The 23,893-nt window shown below is 48.2% G+C and overlaps 1 protein-coding gene across 2 annotated transcripts in view; it reads right to left on the bottom strand.

The window, feature by feature from the left end:
- Positions 1 to 23,372, bottom strand: part of SOCS7 (suppressor of cytokine signaling 7) — a 37,500-nt gene extending 14,128 nt beyond the window's left edge. Inside the window, exons 1-7 of one of the 2 annotated variants that reach the window (XM_067541170.1) lie at positions 22,441 to 23,372; positions 14,255 to 14,319; positions 9,403 to 9,507; positions 8,624 to 8,725; positions 7,548 to 7,678; positions 6,515 to 6,683; positions 2,582 to 2,710 (exon numbers count right to left, since the gene is read on the bottom strand). In XM_067541170.1, the coding sequence (XP_067397271.1) occupies positions 2,582 to 2,710; positions 6,515 to 6,683; positions 7,548 to 7,678; positions 8,624 to 8,725; positions 9,403 to 9,507; positions 14,255 to 14,319; positions 22,441 to 23,297 (1,558 nt within the window). In that variant the 5' untranslated portion in view covers positions 23,298 to 23,372. The remainder of the gene's footprint in view (positions 1 to 2,581; positions 2,711 to 6,514; positions 6,684 to 7,547; positions 7,679 to 8,623; positions 8,726 to 9,402; positions 9,508 to 14,254; positions 14,320 to 22,440) is intronic. The other variant, XM_067541171.1, reaches the window with a different exon arrangement.
- Positions 23,373 to 23,893: the final 521 nt, after the last annotated feature.

Below are 23,893 nucleotides of genomic sequence, written 5' to 3'. Positions count from 1 at the left end.
ATCTGCCTCGCTGCTAGCAGCGATACATACCAGAAACCCCCACCCCCAGAGGGGAACAGTATTTCTGCTGCAATATAAGGTGCAGAGGAGATATGGATCCAAGGTACTCTCCGACAGAGATCACACCAGATATCCAGGCAATGGTGCTTTGTTTTTAAAGGGTCAGAAATCACAGCTGGCATGGAGCTACACAACCTGCTCTGATTCAGGGCTGCATCCCAGTGGGTTGTTACAAGGAAAGCGAGAAAGTCCAGATGAAACAAGACAGCCAACTGTGCAGTTGTAGAGAGGTGGCCAGTGCCATGCAAATCCCGGGTGGAATGATCAATTGTTTATTTGTCAGGAGTAAGTTGTTTTTAAATAAGCTGTTCTCCTTGTAGGCTAAAAACCATTGCCCTGCACTTCACGGGGAGAGATTTCAGGGAGAAACAGGGGTCTGGAAGGAAAGAATCTTTCAAGTCTAAAAGCACATGGGAATATATTGGAGACAAGTGTAAGGGGAATGGTATTAGTTATGCCAAGACACGATGTGTGCATACGTAATCTTTTTGACTCCCTACACACCAAGAGGAAGGATGGATCTGTGGTTGAGACAATGGAGAGGGACTCCCATCTGAGACAAATTCACAGCTCTGGCTCGGATTCCATGTGTGATCTTGGGCAAGTTGCTTAATCACACGGTCTCAGTTCCTATCTGTAAGGTGGATAATAATACTGTATCTCCTGCTACCCTTTGCCATGTCAATTCAGACAGTTAGCTCTTTAGAGGTAGGACTGTCCTAGTGTGTTATGAATAAGGCCCTTCATTTTCGGTATTCGCCGATTTTCTCCAAAGAATTCCCAGGTTTTGGAGAGGCCAGTATTCAGGTTTTACTGATTTTCACCTGGATTTTAGCTTCCAGGACCTGGGAATTTCTCTTTTTTTTTTTTTTTGCGCACAGAGGAAGCGCATGGAGCCATGCTGAAGGGCGGGGGTCAGCAAGGGAGCAGACAGCAGTACCCCGTGAGCACTGGGCCCCTGGCGACCCCAGCCCTGGGAAGCGCATGGGGCCATGTGGAAGAATCAGGAGGGGGCTCGGCCCGGCAGGGGAAGCAGGTGGGGCTCTCTGCCCTAGGGAGCGAGATGAGCAACAAGCTTGGTCCCAGCAGCTGATACTGCTGCAAAGAGCCGTTTCCCCTGCCAGACAGAGCCTCCCTTCTCACTCCAGCCCTTCAACGCGCTCCCAGGAAGCAGACAGAGCCACTCTGAAGGGGGTTCTGTCCGGTAGGGGGTCAGTGCTCATGGCATGCAGGCTTCTGCTTTCCTCCTGACAGCCAGGACTAACACAAGCAGTAAATTCACTGCCTATCACTTATGGAAACTACCAGCCTTTATCATCATCATCATCTTTACACCTGTCTAGATATTACTACCCTTTGCTTCCCGCTCTTTGCGCTGTCTTATTTTAGTGTGACCGAATGTGCCGATTCCTCGTCCTCCATTCATTTGATTCAGGGAGGGTCACTGTGCAGCCTCATTTGAACTTCTGTACCCCATTATCGCCTCCTTCAAATCAGTTTCACATTCATTCCCCTGACAGAAGTATTTTCTTCCTTTCCTGTTGGATTTATCCCATCAGCTTCTGACTATGGGGGAAGAGGGAGCGGGTGACAGACCATCCAAGCACATGAATGCGAGTTCTGCTGTCAGATTGTACTGGGGCAGTAGGGAAAGGTGAGCATGGAGTTTGAGAGTTGGACTTCGGGGGTGGAACTGCCTGTTCCCTAGCAGGCCACAATCCAACATGCATTGACAGAGCCTCATTAATGCTCCTGTGTTGTTACAAGCACTGCCTGCTGATGTATTCCAGCACTGCTGCTCCCCAAGGGACTCTGAATCTACAGTAGCAACTGCTTGAGGCGCATGTTTAGCTCATCACTTGGAAACCCTCCCATGCATATGCACAGCTTAACGTGTCTCCGCCCAGCAGCTCCAGGCGGGCTAGATCAAGAGCAGAACTGCAAAGCTGTGAAGTGTTGAGTTGCCCACAAGAACGGGTCGGGTTGTGGAGACTGGGGAAACAGTAAAGTTTTAGCAACCATTCAACTGGCCACAAACCAGGTGGATTACGTGATCCGTGGAGCACCAGGAAGTCTATGTGGAGGGGGGTGAGGCCATTGTCTAGTGTGTACAACCACATCTAATAACAACAAGCTACCCGCTACCACAGTTCTAGTGCTGAAAAGAACTGGCTACCACATGTTCTTAACAGTGCAGGTATCCACAGTGCTACCACAAAGGGGGGGAGCAGATTTCTATGTCATTCATTTAAAGTGGATAAAATGTTAGCGACCCCCCAGTAATTCCTGAACTTCCTGAGTGTGGGAGATCTTGGTATGAACTCCCACCTGAGGGAAGGTTCCTGTTTCCATAACTAACAGACAGACAGATGTGCAAGGACCCTTGCTATGGTATTGGCGAGATTGCACTAAACAAGAGCACCACAAACAGGGCTCTAGGCCTTGCCCTGCCTGACGAGAGAGAGAGAGAGACACACACACACACACACAAGTCTGAAACGATTTAAGGTGCAAGACTCACCTGGAACCCTGGATCGCAGGAAGTAAAGGAATTTCCCGTTTTTTGAGTGCATGATTGCTCTCTTTATGAACTCCACCACGGACTGGCAGCGATCCTCAAATTTGGGGTGACACCAGAGACTGAAGGTTCCTTCCAACAAGAAACGTTCCGTGTTACAAGGGGGTTGGCAGGGAAGAGGCGAGACACCCCATAATCTGCATTGCTCACTCATGTCCCCAAAGGACGGATGACCAGTCACCACCAGAGCTGGCGTACTTGCTGGCAATTTCAGCCGTCCGCGATACCCTCTCACAGAGCTTCTAGCCCTTGCTGCTGCAAAGAAAACCTCAACAACATGGGCTAAGCAGACCCGCTGCAGTGACTGACGTGCAGACAACCTTCAACAATGGCTCTGAAAGGTGCGACCTGCCTCACTGCATCCCCCGGGGGCGTGCTCCAAAGGGCCCCACCACCACCACCCCAGCAGAAGAATGTGGCTGTGGCAGGAGTACAGTGAATCCAGCCCACCCAAACAGATACGTTCCAGCTGTTGGCCCCCCGTCTCTCGGGGGGAGAGGAGAACCCCTACTTCCACATCTGCTGCTCCCAACAAGAGGAGACCCTTTGGCCATCACCTCACCAAGAGAGCCTGGTGTGGCCCCACGTTATGATGGGCTTCGATCCAATCCTGCCCTCTCGCCCTAGAGGCAGGGGTGAGGTACACGGATAGTTTCTCCCACGCTGCCCTACCACCACGCTTGATACCATTTCTGCATTAAGCTAGGGTTGGAAATGATGAAGCTGGGAAGATCCAGTACTGACGCAGCCCTCCCCCATCTAACCTGCTCAGAGATCTCTCAATAGGTTAGTCTGAGCCTTAGAAGCCACCCAAGACCATTTCTCTAAACCTCTTTGTGCTGCAACCAGAGACAACTTCCCTACCCCACCAAGATGCAGGCCCACCCATCCCCTGCTTGCAGGAATGCTATCTGTGCATCCCACATAGCCAGGTCTGCTCCTTCCCTCTGCCGGTAACCTGTGGTCAGAGCAGATCCCTAGCAATGGAGGAGCAAGCACAGGCAGTTAGAAGTGTCTCAGGAGGGCACAATATGGAATACAGCTTCAACAGGACAGCAGAGGTAACACCCCCCCAAGAGTTACATGTAGGGCCAACTCTACACTAAAGATGTGTGCACCTGTGTATCTACATCAAAGTAGTTAGCCGTGGGGGGGGACAGACCCCTAACACAGACACAAAGCAGAGCTCACAATGCTACAATTTAAACCAGTAAGTGATCAGTAAATACTGCTTTACATACATGCAGACAGCATTTATATTAGGGACTGGCCAAGGTGTAGCTAAATCAATGTAGTTATCCGAGGGCAAATTTCAGCCATTAGGGCTTGCCTACACAGGGAATTATTCAAGAGCAGCTGTTTAGTAAAACTGAGCAGATAATCCCCCATAAATGTAGAATAAACCCTAGGCTCTAAGATCTACCTGCTACAGGAAGATCGAATAGTTCACAGAGTTTTGCCTGCACGTTGCTCAGAACACAGGAAGTCTTATGTAAAGTATATGCTATATTCTGCAGACACACAAGCATCCCACTGTGCCTTTTCACCCACCTGAAATCTGAAGGTCAAATATTTCTCTGTTTACCATTCCCCTAGCCCAGTCATTTGTCATTTTCATTGGTTTATCAAAGTGCTCAGCTCTGCAGTTTTCAGAAGGGCTGCAGCACATTCAGGAGGCAGCCCAGCCAATCCTGATGTACGTGTCGAGTTAATTACACAAACAGGAGTGCTGGGGTCTTGAAATGAAATATTTTCCATAGGGCAATTCCTGGGAACTGCTGTGGGTGATTGGATTGTTGGGGTGGAGAGGCAGCTCTGTAATTTATCTTTTATATTCGAGCTGGACCCAGAGGCCCAAATCAGGGTCTCGTTATGCTGCACACCGTTCACAGACATGGGGTAACATTTTCAAAAGCACCTAAATTACTTAAGAGCCGAAACCCTAGGCACCTAGGAACTCCAGTGCCATTGACTTCTACTGAAACTTAGGCTCCTAAGTGTCTGTCAGTTTTGAAAGTTTTATTCATGGACCTCCACCCTAAACAGTTTATAATTTAAGGCCTCAATCCTGCAGAGCCATTAAGCACATGCTTAACTTTACCCATGAGTAATGCAATTTAAAATAAATAAAACCACTCACATGCTACTAGTGAAGCACATACTCAAGTGCTTTGCTGGATCAGTGCCTAAGCAACTTGTGAAGGATAGGTGGGGAAACGGGAATACATGTACACATCTGTGATTTATTATGGCCTCACAGCAGAGGCAATTCGGAGTACAGGGTAACGAAGTTCAGGAAGGAAGCTCTTGTAGCAGAGGACTCTCACCCCACAGATGTTAAACCTGAGAAGCAATGAAGGAAACTTGCTCCGACTCTTGCTCAGGGTAGGAGAGATCCACTGTACAAGAACTTCTGGCAAGAGAGCCTCAAATTACAAATTGCTACCAGCACCTGCCCTTTCCAGCTTTATGGCAAGGGATCTTGTCTAAAGGGGAAGTGGGCTAGGCAACCTCAGAGGGAAACTCTTTTTGCAGGCATGTCTTTACACGTTAATTTTGGTATCCACTGAAGTGCCCAAAGTACATTGGTGCTTGGGCACCAATAGTTAAAGACTGATAATTTGGTACAGGGAAGTTGCAAGACCATCTGTTTTGATGGTAACGCCTCAAAACATCAAGTATCTCAGGCATTTTGCTACTCTCCAGAGCACTTTGTGCACAGCGCCAACACAGAAAACCACATTTGACATGCAAATGCCTGGGAGGGAGGGGGAGGAAGAAAAGAGAGATATCCTTCAGCATGAGGCTGAATAAGGCAGGAAGCTGGTGTAAGCAACATGCAAAGAGTTCTCAGAATAGAAAAGCCACGAGATCAAAGTTAAAACCTCAACTTGGACATCTTCAGTTTGTACCAGCCAGACACATGATCACTGATCTGCCCCTATACAGGGAGTGTAAAAGTGACCAAAGGCAAAGCAAGTCATTGGCAATGACACCCACTTATCACCTCCTATTTAACAGGTGAAACATCAAGACTAAATATTCCCAAAATTTTAGCCTTACTAGTCTCCAACCACCAAATAATTGAACGATTCCATAAATTGCACCATAAGAACAAGGTTCAATGGTTGCACACTGAGCTCTGTCTTCTATGCAGAAGGTCAGACTTGAAGATCACAATGGTCCCTTCTGTCTTTAAAGCTCTATTAATGAATCAATTGGCTTTCCCTTCATATTTCCTTACACAGCATCTTTGCAAGCCCATTAGCTCTTTCTTAATAAGCTTTCCCAAAGTAAAGCCTGCAGAACGGGTGTGGAGGGAAAGGGAATAGGGGATTTTATCGTATTGCTCAGTTTCTCAATGGAGATATGTTTGAGAAGGAGGAGGATGGGAAGATGCTGCTCAGAGCAGCTAAGAGATTGAATGGAGCATTCACAGCCCAAGACCCTCCCGTGATCATGAAGTCTATGATCACTGACAAGAACGATCTGCTGAGATGACTGCAGTCGAGGCTGGTCTGTGTGCTGTGACACCTCATGATGTGAGCGGCTCCTCATTTAGCCTTCCCTGTCACGAGAGAATAGAAACTGTTTTTCCCAGGATCACCCTCACAAACGAGGAACAAATATTTCCACTCAGGGCCTGCATTGGAGCCATTGAGATCCACCCACTACAGAACCCCCACTGAAGTCTGCAGTTTAGCATAGAGGCAGAGAGCAAGGCATGGCTGCATTCAGTTTCCCCTTTGCAAGCAGGTCTACGTACAAAGCATTGTTCTGGACTCTTATAGATGGGCAGTGCGGAGCGGATTAACAGATTGGGCCACAGCCATGTCTTAGTGAACGAAACCATTCCCAAGACCTTGCTGCTCTTACCTCTGTAGTGCTCCATTCTGGTGTGATGGGTGATACCCTGTGATCGAAAGCTTAAGCTCAGAATGTAACGAGGGTCAGAACTGTCTCGAACCAGGAAGGACCCATCTGGTTTCCCCTTCAGCTTCATCTCTGCATCTTCCCAGTTCATTGGTCCCCAATACCAACCGCACTGCCAGGAGAGAGTGCAAAGAGGTCTTCAGACTTCTGGTAAGCTAGAAAGGCACTTGCCCATTAACAGCTCTATACTAAACCACTTACTCAACCATCAAGGGATTCAAAGAACTATCAGTCTTTTCTGCACCATCATAGCACCAGTGCACTCCCAGGAAGAAATAATAGTTTGGCATTGTCTGTAGCTGTTGGCAAAAGTAGTGCTGAAGCATTTTCTCTGCAAGACTAGTATTTCATCACAAGGAGGAACAGTTTATCACCCTGGTCTAAATTGCCATTAAAAATTCCACCTACGCTGGGAAACCATCTGATGCTAACAAAAGGTATCAGCAACAGGTCCCCCATAACCTGCTGCTGGGGAACAGTTTAAGAGCAAACTTAAGAGACAGTCAACAACATTATTAAACCATTTTGTTCTCTTTGTACTAGCAAACAAACCAGTTTTCATCACTAGTCCAGGAAGACACATGGCCAATAACCACTGACAGTAATGAGTCAATTTTCTAGAGTAAACAGGGCCATCACGTCCCTCTACACATTCAAGCTACATCTCTTTACACATGCAAGCTACCAGAATAAGGAAGACATAACCCCTCTTTCAATTATATCCAAGTATTTCTAAAGCTAGAGGGGATATATAAGTGAGGAATTTATCACTGGCAGGGCCATCATCAGGGACCTTACCTTTCCTTTTGTCCTAACCCCGTCTCACGCTTCCAAATCCATATGGGGGAAATAATGAAGCCCACCCCAAAAGGCGGATCTCCACCCTAACGCACGGCCAGTCCAGCAATGGAGAGTCTTTGTCCACTGGAGGTCTTGTAAGAGTGACCCCAGACATGACCCAGCTTGAAGCCCGTACCTTTTCCAGTTCTCGCAAGCTAGCTGCGAAGCTGCTTGAGTTGGGTCGGTAGAGAGGACACTGAAGATGCTGGATGGGCTGGCTGTTCGCTGTCTCCGGCGGCCTCAACGGGACGATCCGGGGAAAAGCATCTGCAGGGAAACAACCAACCATGGCAGGCTACCGTCACCCATTTACAAGCAATACTTCCAAGAATAAAAGCTGCCCTCCCCAAACGGGCCCTGGACTCTAGAGGACAAACCAGGCATGGTGAAGCCATGGCATGGAAAAGAAGCTGTACTGATGGATGCACAGTGTCCTTGGGGATGAGTACAGAGTGGTAAAACCTGGGTAACAACTCCAAGGCAACTAATTCGTTGTCTTCACTAGTTATTCACTTGTGTCCACTCAGAGGGTCAGCAACGGAAATACCAAGGGCTTTTCAACTACTTCTAAAATGAATTGGAAAGGGCCAAAATTTGACAGCTTAAAAAATGAGAACCTGGAAGATAGGAAACCGAAGGCTAAGTGATAGAGCCATGTAGACAAAAAGCCCCATGTGTGATTTTATTTCGGAGCTACAAAACAAGATGTCTATTGAGCCGAGGGAGCCGGTGTGGAGCCCTATTCCCAGAACTATGCTGACACTAGGAGACAGAGACCCCAGGTGATCGCATAAGGTTGTGATGGAAGACACCTATTAGACCATGCAGTCCATCCTGCAACCAGTTTAGGGTTAGAGGCTGTGACTTATGCACCTTCCAGTTCTGCTGAACCTAAGAGAAGAAGCGGAGAAGATTTGAGAGTTGCCAGATCGAAGAAGGTAACTAGGATATTATGAGCAGTGCAGCCAGCCACACTACATGTAAAATAGATTTAAAAGGAACCTGGAGATTTGACTCAACCATGCCCCAGTATGTAGCAAAATGGGTAAAGACCAGTTCAGTCTTGCATCACCTGAACGGGCGAAAGGGGCAGCACCCAACACTTGCTATTGTTCTTACAGGCAATACAGACTTAAGCAGGCCATACATTTGCCAAAAAAGATTAGTCCAGATCTCTGCAAAACACAGCCTTGCCACTAAAACTAAGCTGACCTGGGGCATGGGGTGGAGGAGGCGGAGGCAGAGGGAAAGACTGCAGGGAAGACCCCATCGGACCCACTAGAACAGATGTAGGCAGCGTCCCACTGATATCATCTAGGAGAGAACAAAAGCAAGAGAGATTCAGAAAACAAGAGGCAAGCAAGCTGTGTGTCACCAAACACCTGCCAATGGAGCAAAAGCAAACCCGGCTTTCAGCTCCACCTACAGTGCTGGGCGGGAGGGGAAGAGATGGCACATTAGCCAACAGCTCACAGTCTTTCACTGGCTCTCTCGGAGCAGATATTGATGTAACCTCAGAACTAGTTCGTGTCAACGTTACCTGGAAACATACACCACTCCCCTGCAAATCAAGAAGTTAGTTTCTAACCTGGGTAGGGAACATGACTTGCAATACGAGATTCGGAATATCAACACAGGCTTCTGAAAGTCTAACGGCAGCCCTGCACACAGCCACGTATGAGAATGCAAGTTTGAGTTTCAACCTCAGAAGCCAGCAAGATCTAGGGAGTGCTCAAGAGTTAGAAGGCTAAACCCGGGAGAAAGGGACCACCTCACAGTGTTCTGTAATAACCCTCCCTGCCAGCTGACACAGCAGCAGCACTGGATGGGCTGGAAGAAATTCTTTGCTAGGGAAGTGGAGAGCATGTCATCAGAAGCGATTCTGCAACAGCCTCTGTTGTACTCCAAAATGGAGAAATAAAGCCAATCCCTACCACTTACAACACAGACATGACCAGGAAGGAAGTTCTAGGGGAAGGTATATTTAGTACCTAACAAGCTGAGGCTTCTCCGTGGCGGAGGCGGAGGAGTCGGAGGGTGAGGTGAAGTCAGTCCTTGCTGAGAGATGTCCACATCCACTAGTGACACTGTTTCACCTGAAGGATTCATGGAGAGAGACTGGTAAGAATTTGCACCTTCTCCAGAGCATGCAAAGGGGAAGAGACAGTCAAGCAGCAAGGAGGGAAGGAGATGGCTTTAGAAAGTTTTGAAGGCCAGTTTCCACCCAGGTCAGAGGCCTCTGCTTCAGTCTCACATTAAATGCTTTCAAGCTGAGTTTCCCCACTGCCTTAGTTTTAAGACACTGATCAACTCTGCCACAGCAGCCCAAGGGTCAGGCTCTAAACAACAGAGAAGGCGAGCAAATGGCAAATATTGACGTGTGCTACTGAACCCAACCTAAATTCAGCCTGTGCAGGAGAGTCTTTCAATAGCACAACAGATTGAAAGGCTATTAACAGGCAAGATTTCAAGGCTGACAACATGCAGCATGTGGTTGGGCAATTGAGGTATACCTCAGAAGCGTATTCCAAGCAAGGAACTGGAGGGTTTTTTTTAAACCTCTCTTCTTGCTACATTAAACAAGCCAGTGCTTGCCCATGCTTCCTAATGTGTGCATTTTATGCACTCCTAGGTACTGGCTAGACACAAATGGGAAGACTCCAATAGCCAAAGGCACATCGGAGGGAACAGTCAAATTTTGGACTTAAAAACCTATTCATGTTTTTAGCAATTGAAGCTATCTTCTCATGGTATTAACCCTCAGTAGGTTTCGGTGGGCACTTCTGATTTCTAGATTCAGATGCTGCCCACCACAGTATTACAAAGGCTCCCCTGAAGCTCTATATGGTTTTAATGCCCATGGAGGGATTTAAAAGGCCAATGTACATTGGTACCTGTGGCCACATGCAATAAGTCAGAGATGGGCAACTAATGGTCCAGAGGCTGCAACCAGCCTGGCATATCATTTTGTATGGCCCATCACAGCCCAGGCCAGGCCAGGCCATCTGGAGGTGCCATGGTCAAGAAGGGGGTAGGAAGGGGCATTCTGGGGGCAGAGCCTCCTTTACATGTAGACATGTGGGTCAGGTGATGCTGTGGTGAGAGCTAATGGGCCATAGTGGGGTGCCAGGTCCAGCCCCACGGTACAGGAGTCACCGCGTCAGTGAGTGCGGAACTGGCTCACTCTCCAATACCACCTGAGGGACTCCCACCTCCCAGTTGCAGGACCCAACACCCCCCTGCCTGGTCACACACACCAGCCCCTCAAAAGGGGTTAGAGGATTGTGTGGCCCTCCACCTTAAAGTTGTCCATCCCTGACAGAAGTCTTATGGACAACACTCCTGTTGACTTCTTGTAGGTTGTTAGCAGGCAAACTCCCCTTGATCAAGTGATTTGGGGTTCAACAGCTGTTTAATGCTGCAGAGTAGCCCTCAAGATCAGGGTCCTGCTTGAACCAAATACTAACTGGGGGAAGCTGGTCAGACTTTTAGGTTACCTAGCTGGCATTGACCCTGCTGCTCTAAGGTTCTGGACCCCCCACTGCCAGTGAAAGAAATGTATTAAAACACTTCAGAATAAAATCAAGGAAACATATTACCAAAGCTAAACTACTACTACTAAACTAAGTCTAAAGCAATACAATTATCAACAGGTCAGTCTCACTGTTGGATAGGACTCACGTCAAATACTAAAAATAACAAAGCCTTATACGTTCTAAAGAGGATTCCAAGCAGGTGGCTGTTTGTGTGATTACAAATCCCAGCCAAACAATTTTAACAAAGTCAATCGAATCTATAACTTGGAGCTGGTTAAATATCTTAATACTGAAATAATCATCTGAAGCACAGCCTCAGAGCCAGTTATACAGCTTGCTTCCTTAGACCTCAATTATTTCGGGTGGCTAACACTCGCAAACCACATCAGGTTATAATATTTGATTGTTCCAGCAACTAGGCGCCTCAGCCAAGCACTACATAAATGCAGAACAAAAAGACAGTCCACTTCACAGAAATCTGGATAAGCAGAAGTTTGACAACTCTTATTTACCAGACATTATAGACAGCAATATCAAGACTCTGGGTTTTTAAACAGAACACCCTGAATAATTTTATGAAACGAGATTTAAGGCGGTTTATTTGGGGAGCTTCTCTGTCAGATTGATTTCCCCATGTAGTCTTTATGGGTGCTCACACCTCTCTGCCTACAGCCACATTTTCACTTCCACTGCCTGAAAATAAAGCTAGATGAGCTGGAAGACATCCCAGCCTACAACAACAAAAAACAGAGCAATACTTAAGGTAACAGGGGTTGCAGTCACCGGACTCATGACAAGTGGAAGCTAGAGCTGAAATTAAGGATCTAGCATTTCCTGCTAGTGGGCCTCCAGATGCAGGTAGAGACTGGCAAAAGCAGGAGCCGCCTGGTTGTCGATAACCTGGCGTCTTCAACCCACGGTGATGTGTCTTTGGGGGGCTCCTGAACATCAGTCTCCACATAGGTAACTTCTTGACCTGGAAGGCGAGGCAGGCTTCTTCTTGGCCTTAACATTGATTTCCAAGACCCCTTTGGAAAAATCAGGTGCAAGGCCTCCCTTCAAGCTAGGGAACTTGGTCCAAGCAGGCTCTCATCAGGTCATCCTTCGCTAGTGTCCGTTTTTGGAAAAGTCCCATTTAAATCAGCAATTTACAAAACACGGCTAGTTTTGCATAACAAACTGAGGCCTGTCAGCACACAAAGATATCAATAATCCAGACACGAGACCGTTTGAGGAAGTTGGCATGGTCTTCTCTAGGTGAAAAGGTTGAGATGGCACTGTCATCAGTTGACAGAAAATTTGATAAAAATCCTCTAACGCTAATGGGGAAAAACCCTAGTAACAAAACTAGTCAACAGCCATTCATCGGCAAAATTAAAAAGTGAGTTCAAACTTATGATCAATTTTATCATTTCCAGTTTTTTCTCTGGAGACAATTTACTTTAAAACCCATCGTGATGAAGCTCATTACATTTTTAATTTCTTCAAAGTTTATATAAGGTCTGTATTCCCATGTACGCTCTTCTCCCCCTGTGACGATCCCAGTCCACAAGCAACAGCTGGAGAGGTGGCATTAGCAGTTTTGGCTTTGGCAATCCCTGGTTTGCAGAATGAAGGCACGCCCGTTATGCACATCTATGGAAAGCCAGGCTTGTTATGAAAAGCAGCAGCTCTCTGCTGCTACCCACAGTATTAAAATGACTTCTGTGGAAGTATCAACCCATGAGAAAAAGGAGAAGATGAAGAGCTATGGCTCGAATTCTGCCCCAGTCTCTGTTTGTGGTGTTAGCTCAGCTCACTGACAGAACAAAGGGTGGGAGGGGGCAGAATTCTTCACTTACAGGTTCCAGGCAAGGTAAAGAAGTGACCTTCAAGGCAGGCAGCTCTCTGAAGTGTGTGCAGCTCTCCGCAAGGCGCTGCCACTGCTCAGCACAAAGTCTACCAGAATCCTATGAAGGGATGTCGACATGTGTGCGCTCCTCCTCCAGCTTTTACTGGAATCTTTATTCCTTTTTGTGCCTTTCAGACACCAAACCACCTACCAGGTACTTCCAATGCACCCATCATCACATTAGCTAGGTGTCTATTGATACCTGTATCAAGAAGTAAACGGGATAGGAAGGAAGCCCTTTGCTTTTGTTTATATCTAATTTTGATCTCACCACTACACCAACCAAAGCTCTGGGCATCCTGAGAAACACTTAAAAACACAACACTGAAGTTGCAGCCTAGACAGTCCAGAACCAGCAGTTCCTCTTCCTCCACCATACATCCCCAGACAACGGTCCCATCCCACAACTGCCTCAGCCCTCCACCAAGGCTCACTCAAACCAGCAGGCTTTACAGTACCCCCTAAAGATGAACAGATTTGGGCCACTTCAGACCAACATGTCAGAGAGAAGCATTCCAAAGGGGCTCCTCACACAGAACGTTACCTCCAGCCTGCCTGTTCTTTTCTACTAAGGGATCAAGCTCCCACAGTACCACCACCACATCAGGAGTTCAGGGGAGAGAGAGACTCAGGCAGGACAGGCACAGGTGAGTTTAATACTTCTCAGCACCCAGTGGTAACAGTGGTTCACTTCAAGCTTCTCTAACGGCACGCCTTGATTCCGGATTCGGTTGTGCATAGCAGCTGAGAAGAGCCACTCAGACTGCACGTTTTTTGGCACAGAAACGCACACTGTGGTGATTGCGAAGTGCCTTGGACAGGGTCCTGGTATATGACCGGAGCTCTTCATTAGATGCATACAGTTGCACCAGTACAAACCCCAGTGTAAATGCATGGCTTGCAGGGGTGTGACAATTCCTACTTTTAAACAAGGCCGGTCACACTGGTGGGTCCATTTACATTGGGGGTTATGCCGCTATAAGTGCCAGCACATCTAATGGAGACAGCCCCTTATGTGCTAACATCACAGTTCAGGCTTCCATTGCCCTTTCAAGATGGGAAATCACAAAACACGAAGCAGAATGAGGAGCTGTGCTCCTTTGGGCTTGTCTACACAGACATGCTTCAGATTAATTGTTCCTGATAATATAAGAGTGTCCATACATGCATTTAATAAGGAACAGCTATTGTGCTTTAAATTCCTGTCCTATCTTTAGCCACATTAACTTCCAAGTGCAGACAAGCTCAGCATTGGTTCTTGTTTCAGGGGTTTGTGAGGTGACTGGTACTAGTGGACTGCATAGCTTTAGTAGATGAATGGAAGAGGAAGTATTTTAATTATCTGTAATTAAGTCTAAAGAGTAACACACCTAACAGTGTAAAAATTAGTGTTTCAGTTCATCTTTCCACCCTTACCTGTGAACAGGGGGCTGAAAGCAACCGGAGAAAAGGCACTTTGAGTTCTTGTCAATCGGGGTTTCCTATTGAGAAAGAAAACGCAAATGAATATAGCTCTGGAAAAACTGTTCAATTTGATCTTCTGAAAAGCTGGTAGAGCCTGGTCACTATACTTGCAATGAAGCTTAAGACTTATGAGGAAACATATGCAAATATTAAACCAAAACTGCTTTAGAAAGCTTTATATAGTTGTACTGAAACTAAGTCTCAGCCTTCAAACCAAGTTTCTAAATTGATTATTAAGTTCATTTTAGGAGGAAAGACAGCTAGAGCAGATACTTCAACTTGAGCCTATTTAAAACTGAGGCAAGGCTATGGTACCCTAATTCTTTCCCTAAATTGGTCATGACAAGATGCCTTAGTGAAAGATCTCAACACAGTTACAGATTAACTTTACTGGAATGCTACATGTAACTCTGCATTGACACGCATTCCACATGAAAGTGACACATGAGGTACACAGACTCCTTGAGACTATTTTAGAGATCAGGTCAACTATGGAAAAGCTGCCCTCTAAGCTCATTTAGCTACATGGAAACGTAGCTAAAATATACCTCTGAGGACTCTCACATGCTGAGTCAAATTTCCTTTCCAAAATGTACCTAATAGGAGGCCTAAAAAATGTAGCCATGTACCACCACTGCCCAGTAAAAATTAGCCTATACAGTATCTTTCACTGAAGGGCTTTGCAAAGGGGGGTATCACCACCAATTAACATATGGAGAAACCAAGCAGAGTAGCTGTGACTTGTTCAGGAGGTGTGAATAGACACTCAGTCTCCCTCCCAGTCCACTCTTCTAAAATCTAGATCGTGTTGCAAGAAGTGGCCTTGCAAGAGGAAATACAGGGATAAAAAAGGCTGTCAGAATTCAAGTTTAACTTGATCCCTTGCTTTATACTGGAAAGTACTATTTATAGAGTGCCCAGACACACACTATTCGAGCACAGCCACCGCTGACCATGAACTACTGTTTAAAAGGCCTCAGGCAGGCCTACAACTTCCCAGAAGTTTTTTGTCCCACAAAACCAAATGAAGGAACTCACCTGTTTAAAACGTGATTTGCAGAAGTTTAGTTTCATGCTAGGGGCTGCAAGATACAGTTCCTGTTTTGGGGTAAAATATACATGGCTGCCTCTAGACTATTTCTAGGCAGGTCAAGGCCTTTGTGCAAGATCTGATTCTACAGAATTCGAACGAGAGCACCTACAGTGGCAGCTCACAGTATCACATACAGCAAGGTAATACTAACGCATTATCTTAACAAGGCTTCCCCCAACTGCTGACCACTTCAAAGACGTCAAATGCTCTACTCTGAAAATCCCCACCTAGGCCAGAGGAGTCAATTACTTAGTGTCATGCTTTACAGTTTAAGAACAGCGCTAAACCAATGTTTTACTACATTCAGCTTTGCAATGTTGACATGAAAATTTACCAGCCCAGATGTAAGTCCTTCTCACCCATCCTTACCATGATGGGAATGCCAACATTTTACTTGCCTACCCAAGAGAATCTCTCACCCTGGGCTAGTGGGCTTTTTAACAGGCTGATTTAGTTCATCGTGAGCTTTCTTCTCCATTTTTAAATTTGCAAAGAGTTAGCGCTCCCCAAAATCTGAAAGCTTCCCTTAAATCCACCAGTAGGTTATGTCTTTGTCTCCTGGTTGGCCTATCACCAGCCTCTGAAGAAGCTAGTCAGTTTTAGAGAAAGTTAGCTGTCAACAAAGACTCCCATCTTCTGCAAAAGGTTAAGCTGCACAGGATATCAGTGTAGCCAAGTTACTGAAATATAGAAGTCAAAGTTCCAGTTTTGTCTCACCTGGCATGGAAATCTGTTAAAAGTGCAGAATATGTGGGCATAATCCTGCCTATTCTGTAGGTCATACCAAATTCTGCTCTCATTTATACTTGAGAAACTTCATGGATTTTGATGGGGTTGCACAGGTGTGAAGGAAGTATTTAGCTCTATTTTTGCAAATAAAGACAGTACTGAGAAATGCCTTTACCATTTAGATACTGATCTCTTTTACAGAATCACTTAAAACCAAAATAGTTTGGAACTAAATCTCTAACATCTATCATTAAGGGTTTAATTTTATTCCCAGAGGGAGGAGCATAGCACTAGGTATTGATTAACATTCACACTCACAAATAAGCTTACGGCCAAACATAAACCAGCCCTACAATCCAGTGACATTTGCTCCTACACAGAGAACTTGTTCCTATACAGAGAACTGCATGAAACAGAAACATTTTGGAAATCTCTGCGCCGTTACCAAAAGGGCTACATTTTTATGCTACCATTCTATAGTAATGTAAAAAAAGCACCTTGTGTTGTTTTCTCACTTCTAGATCTGCAGTGGGCAGGGCCCCCATGGGGGGGGGGGAAGGGTACACTTTACCGGGGCCCAGCTCAGGCTGCAACCCCCATGGGTATGTGTGTAGGAAGGGGCCCATGTTACAAGTTTGTACTAGGCCTGAAAAAATTATGGTTGGGTCCTGGCAGTGGATCAGATCCAGAAATGATTCACAGGAACAGGACTCTGCTACTTTTCACTTTTAAACCCAAATGATCTCCTCTAAGATTTCCTTTCCCTCTACCTCTCAAACACAACAAATGCCTCCAAATTATGGTGGAAAACATGACTGGCAACAGACCACTGCTGCATCAGTTTAACTTAGTACTGTAAAAGATACCGTAAGTGTCCCTAGGGAGGCATAAGAGAGCATTATGGTGGACATGGCAGTAGCTAAAGAATGCCAGTGATGGAATTTCCAAGAGACACACATGGCATGAACAGCAAGTCTGAGCATCAGATGAGCCATATCAAATATCTCAGATGACATGGCTAAGACAGGGGTACCTTTAAATCATTAAAGAGCAAAGGAGAGGAAAGAACTTAGTGTTTTAGGTTTGTCCAACAGATCAATAGCAGCTGAGACATTAACCCTGAGAACTCTCACATTTGTTCTGTAGTAAGATTGGAAATGGAAATGACTTAAGTCACCTTGTCCTGTTTCTATAATTGGTTCCAGATAGGCAGAGACAGCAATAAGTTAACTGGCTTAGAGCAAAGTCTTAGCCAGTCAGGCCCACTGGGGTCATGTGGCACCTTGGGCATATGAATGTCTTGAGGAATGTCAGAAGGGACTGTAAAAAGACCAGATCCTTCAGCAGTGAGTGGGCAGATGCTGCTGGCCAAAGCTGCATGCAAACTAGCTACTGTAAACTACCTACAAGACTTGGGCCACAAACCTGCAACTGGATCTGTGCAGGCAGCCTTTTGATGAAGGCATTGGCGCTCTGCCTGGACAGGTGCAGTTGCAGGATCTGGGCCTAAATCTGCACCCACAAGTTTAAAATAAATGGAGCAGTGGGTGCACAATGGCTTCAGAGAGTAGTTTCTGTGATGCAGAATTTAAATATCAATGCTCAGGCCCAAAGGCAGGAATGCTGCCACTGGTATCCCTGTTTAGCGGCAGTCAAAGTCTACCCCAGTTCATCAGAACAGACTATTGATCTTAGATAATGGAGTCAGTTTCCCTTTCAACTTTTGCTACGTTTACTAAGCAGAGCTGTAACATGCCCCTCAAGGAATCCGAACACTATGGAACGTCTGGGCAGCAACTTCAAATACTGGGGTGTCTTTGCTTAGCAGTAACGTTAAAGAAAAAGTTGCACTGGATAAACATCATCTGCAGCAGAAAGATAAAATGTCAATTAGCCTCAATATCTTAGAACGGGAATTATTCAGGGAGGGTGTGAGAAAGAGAAAGGGGCTGAGAGTCTGATATACTGGCAGGAATCGGCCTGAAAGCTAAGTAGCAAGTCCAGGAATAGCAGCCTTTTATTGAACCAAAAGTCAACTGAACTGGAGAAGCATTCCCCTTAGATTGCGGCAGCCTCATCCCAGAGTTCTAAAGCCAGTCTTGGAGGAACTAGTTTCTCCCTAAAGCTCCGAGTACCTATGGTATTTGGTCAGGTCGGCCACCTGTGCTCACTTCAAATGCCAAGTTTATTTAACATATTAGCTAACAAATGTTAAAACTAACACAGACACAGCATGTTGCAGTTTTAACACACATTCGCTGATTGAGGTAAACCCAAAAGGAGAGCATCGGATTTACCTCACTCAGCTAACGCATTAGAACTACAAATTGCCTTGTCCACACTAGGATTTTAAGACATGTTAAAGATTCCCTTTTTCTCCTAGTGAGGACAAGGGAAAGGAGCCAGAAGTCTGCACAAAACACTGCTGGGCCACAAGGAACCTGCAGATACAGGCAACTCAGCAAAGCTGTGTCAGAGAATCGGTGTCTTGAGAAGGAGTACCAAGCACACAAGTGAGGAATCCTAAACATTTATCCAGACTTTGAGGCAGGTTGGGGAGAAGGAGAAAATACACCATAACACCCCAGAGGGGACATTAAGTGAACAAAATGAGAAGCAGCAGCCGTAAGGGCCCTAGAGCTGCCCCACTGCTAAACACAGTGGCTCCAGCAAATGTGAGCAATGCAGCACATGGTTCCTTGAAAGCAGTCTTTCTTCCTCGCTCCCACATCTGCACAGAAGCAGATTGTGCATTTAGAGCTGCTAGCTTGAGCAGCAACAAACCAGCCTAAACTGCTACTCTTCACTGGCATGAGACGACATAAAGCTGAACTGTATGAGCCGCGACAGACATGCCACTACTATGCAGTCTCCTGGCAAACAGGGGAACTGGAGCAAAATACAACAGTGATGCACCCTCTTTCCTATCCATCACAAGGAGAACAGCATGAAAAAAGTGCCCATGTGAACAGAAGGCACAGATGAAATCTAGATCTCTATGAGAGGACTTGTGAAGTTGGAGGGAACAGAGAGGAGTCCCTGAGCTATAACAATAGCTGCAATCAGCACCTTGAGCTAACCTTTGTAAAACACTACCTAATTTGTACAACAGAATTCCATGCTGCTGTGTGTAAGAGCTGGAAATTGCAAGAGCAGTGACCATTAAATTCTCCAACAAAAGGAAGAATGTGGCAATATGTTCTTTCTGATCTAGTGATGTTAAAATGTAACTGCTAATTTCAGACCACCTTATTTCAGTTCCCGGAAATCCTAAAGACTTCCAATTCTGGTCAATAGCAAGAATAAAGAGTGAATAAACCACAAATACATTAGCAAAACACTGTCATTACAGGCAAATGGAATCTCTCTGCCATCTAAGGTACATTTATAGTAAATGGAGCTTGTAAACCACAGTGTAAAACAGCTTCAACATCCCACATGTAGAAAACCACCAAGGCTCATCTCAGGAGTGCATTAACAGTACTTAAGGCTCAAACACATTGTCCAGCATTAGGTGGCAACAAGCCGACACTGCAATTTAGCTCAGAAGTTTAGACCATATGACCTTAAAGGCTAACTCATGCCATCCCCTACTGAGAAAGAGACAGTCATTTCAGTCTCATGGTCTACCCCAGCAAGGTGAAGTACATTTCTGGCATACTGGCCGCACAGTTATCACAAACTGGTGCGCTCTGCACAACAACTCTCCAAAGGCTGTTTGTTACTCACTCCTAAAATGTTGGGGAATTTTCTTGCTCACCCACCATGAGTTCTTAAGCTATTATACCCTTCATGGGTACTCTCTTCCCAAAACTTAAATTAGGGCAATCGATTCTTCTGCGCAAGGACTAGACTGTTTCCAGAGGCCATTAAATGCTGCTTCTGGGCTGCTGCTTGAGATCTCAGCAAGGTACTGCCTGCTGCCCTGCCAACAAAAGCCACGTAATGTCACTTCTACAGCATTCCCAGCTACAGAAACAGAGCCTGCAGCCTCTGCAGCACACTGGCAGCTTGGAACTCCAAAGCCCACATGGTAACATTGCAGGCCACCACATGAGCCCCTTTTGGTGCCAAATACTTCACTCCTCCTGCTGAAGCAGTTTCCTCCTGTCCCTATTAGCTTGTGGCTGTCAGAGAAACAAATGCAAGCTCACTGGGTATGCAGAGCTCACATGCGGCTATTCCTACTGTAGTGCTGAAGATAATTGCTTAAGTCATATTGAAAGTGGCCCAGGAAAACATATGGCTCATAAGGCTGTTCTTTGGACAACCATGATCAGCTCCACATCCTTTTCATTGATGGCTCACGAGATAGGTGCTGACTTTAGGAATAAACAGAGCAGTTCAGAGACTGGTTCAAAACCATGGTCACTTGCTGATAGAGACAATAGCATTGCTAGCATCACCAAGTCAAAAGAAAAATTTAATTATGATAATAGTGCTTCCTAATTTCTACTCTGAACTGTCAAAGGACAAGGGCCATCGACCACACAGCTGTCAGCACAGAGTAGTTATTCAATCCCACATACTGCAAGCAAGCGACAAGAGACATCCATGGTTTCAAAGTTCTACAATACAGAGTTGTAGTTGTGTGAAGATATACACCATACTGACTGCCTGCTTTAAAGAAGCCACGCAGAAGACCAGGAGCTTATTTCAATGGAACTCTACAGTTTAAGTTCTGTTTGCCAGAGATTCCCATCCACTGTTACACCTCAGACTTCTGAAACTGATGCTAGGCACCGTCACCCCCAGGGGTTTGGCCTGGGCATTGGTTGGCTATTGCTCTCCCATTCGTTTTTGTTCAGCTACCCTGCAATAAAAGTGAGGATTTGGAGTAGCAAAAAAGAGGGAGCTAGTTGGTGTCCTATGACTGCAGAAGCACTAACAGTCCCTTGAATGGTCCCTCAGAATATGTGCTAACTGCTTATGCTAAACAATCTGTTCCACCTGGCATTTAGCTGTGATGCTGGAAGCACCTTTCCCAGACCTGAAGAAGAGCTGTGGGGCTTGAAAGCTTGTCTCTCTCACCAACAGAAGTTGGCCCAATAAAAAATATTACCTCACCCACCTTGTCAACCCAAGTACAAGACAAGAGACAGCAGATGGATACAAAACAAATAGATGGGGGCGGAAACAATGAGACACAGTGTAGGCCAGCACAACAGGCTGTGGTCTCAGCACACCAACAGCTTAGCCACTGTCAAGTTTTTGATAGGCATGCCATGACTGCAGCCACTAACCTAACAGCTGCAGTTAGAAACATCTAGCAGTAACCAATGGCCTGATGAACTCAAACATTCTCAAACTCAGACATTCTGCCCTGGGAACACGTACACTAGATACAACAACAATCCAAGAACCCAAAACCACAGGACTCCTGCTCCTGGGCATTTAACAACAGCTATTCCTTTCCAGGTGGTGCTCCTGAAACACTGCTGGGCATGTATTCCTGTTTACACCTATACTACACACACCTGAACTCTGCTGATGGGAATGAGGAGCCCTTCAGAGCAGGGACTGAACATCTGAACAGCAGTGAGCCCTACATCGGTTACCGCCATAACCCATGCCCTCCTTGGACTTCTGCTGAGAACACATCCATGGGGCACATCTGCCCAGGGAGCTGGATCTGCACACTGTAGCATAGGCATGCCAACCCCCTTCTGTCAAGGACATGAACGTAACCTACAGCGTACCCCACGGCCCTCCTTGTGAACATACACTACAGCATCCTTCTGCCCCACACCACAGTACACGCTTGCCACCCCTATCCCTAACTCCCACCTTTACACTGGAGGCATACACTACAGCATGCAGCCTCTATATCACTCTCTGGCTCTAACGACATATACCCTGGCATGCATATGCCACCCCAATGTGGCATCTCAGGACCCTTGCACAAAAAGATGGTAGGCCCGGGCGTACCCCGGCCTCATTCCCCATATCCTTCGACTCAGCACAGCTTGTTGCTACTAACTGGTGCCCCCCCCACATCTCCCCTACGCTTCACCTGAGCATCGGTGCAGGCGCATCTGCACCCATAAGCCCACTCAGCCCCTTTGACATGGAAAACATGCCCCACGGTGCACTGGAGACCAGCCTGCCGCTGCCCAAGAACCACTCCCTGCCGCCTTGTGCGCCAAGCACCGCTCACACCCCCATGTTTAGTGCAGGTTAGGTCTTAGGGTACCTCTGCCCCCCCCCCACCTTCTGCCCCAAGCTTCCCCTGCACCAGCCCCACTGGGGCCAGGCATCCACCCCCGCCCCCCTTTACCCACCCCCTCGGCCAACCAACCCCCCCCCCAGCTCTTACCTGCCCGAGTCCTGCTCCCGGCCCCTGGAGCTGGACACGTCCGTCAGGCTCCCGGCCGAGGCGGCCAGCTCCCCCGAGCGCCTCCTGCCGCCGCCGGGCTCCCCCGCGGCCGAGGAGCCGCTGCAGCTCTTGGTGCGGAAGAAGCGACTGAGGCGGATTTTGAGCGAGCCCTTCCTCACCCCGGGGCCGCCGCCTCCTCCTCCTCCTCCCCCGGCGGGCGGTGCAGCGGCGGGAGGCGGCAGCGGGGCTCGGGCCCCCGGCTTCCCCCCGCCTCCGGCCTCGGCCCGGCCGGGGCTGGCCGGATCCTCCTCGGAGCAGCTCTCGGCCTCGTCGGGCTCCAGCGCCTCCAGCACCAGCAGCGCGTCGCTGGTCTCCTCAGCGGCCGGGCCGCCCGGCGCGGGTAAGAGGCTGAGGCAGGGGCAGCCCGCGCCGGGCACCTTCCCGCTCAGCCCGCGCTGCAGCTCCAGCCCCGCCAGCTGCAGCTCCAGGCCGGCCGGCGGCAGCCCCCCCCAGCGCGGCTCCCCCTTGGGCTCCAGGGCGCAGCGGTGCCGCGGGCAGAGCAGGGCCGAGGGGCCCGGGCCGTCCCCGCCCAGCCCCTCCGGGCCGCCCTCCTCCTCCGCCGGCCGCCCCACGTTACGGAAAACCATGAGCTGCGGCGGCGGGCGGGAGACCCTCAGCGGCGGGGGCGGGGAGCCGCCGGCCGCGCCGCCGCCACCGCCCCCCTCCTCGGCGGGGCCCTTGGAGCCGCCGCCCGGCTGCGGCCCGGCCCCATAGCCCAGCAGGCGGCTGAGCACCCGGTACGAGGCGGCCGCCGCCGCTGCCGCCTCCCCCCCCTCCCGGAGCTCGGCTCGCTGCATCCCCCCCCCCCGGCCCGGCTCGGGGCAGCAGCAGCGGCGGCGCCGCCCTCCTGCTCCTCCCCCCGGGGGCCCGGGACCGGCCACCGCTGCCGCTTCCTCCTCCCCCTCAGCGGCGACTGCCGCCGCCGCCGGCCACGCCCCCTCACTTCCGCCGCCGCCGCCGCCGCCGGCCACGCCCCTTCGCTGCGTTGCGCGCGCCCTCGCGACGTTCCCCCACCGCTGCAGGCTCCGCCCTCCGCGTACGCCACAGCGCGGACGGACGTCCCTCTGCTTACGTCATCCCTGACGCCAATAGGCACCGCCCTCAGCCACACCCCTTAATACGTCACTCACTCTACTGGGACCACGTGACGCCCATAGACCGACACACACACGCACAGCGCCCACTAACTACAGATTGAGGTAGACTGCTGGGACCACATCACACCCATTGACACACACACACACACACACACACACACACACACCCCGCCCACACACACACACACACACACACAAATACACACACCGCCCACACACACACAAACATATACACCCCACCAACTACAGATTGAGGTAGACTACTGGGACTACGTCACACCCATTCACACACACAC

This window comes from Emydura macquarii, unplaced genomic scaffold, assembly GCF_026122565.2.
Source record: "Emydura macquarii macquarii isolate MOO-44397 ecotype Brisbane River unplaced genomic scaffold, CSIRO-AGI_Emac_v2 contig_629, whole genome shotgun sequence".
In the NCBI taxonomy this organism is placed as follows: domain Eukaryota; kingdom Metazoa; phylum Chordata; order Testudines; family Chelidae; genus Emydura; species Emydura macquarii.
The sequence above is the reverse complement of the archived record's forward strand: the minus strand, read 5'-3'. Positions and strand labels throughout refer to the sequence as shown.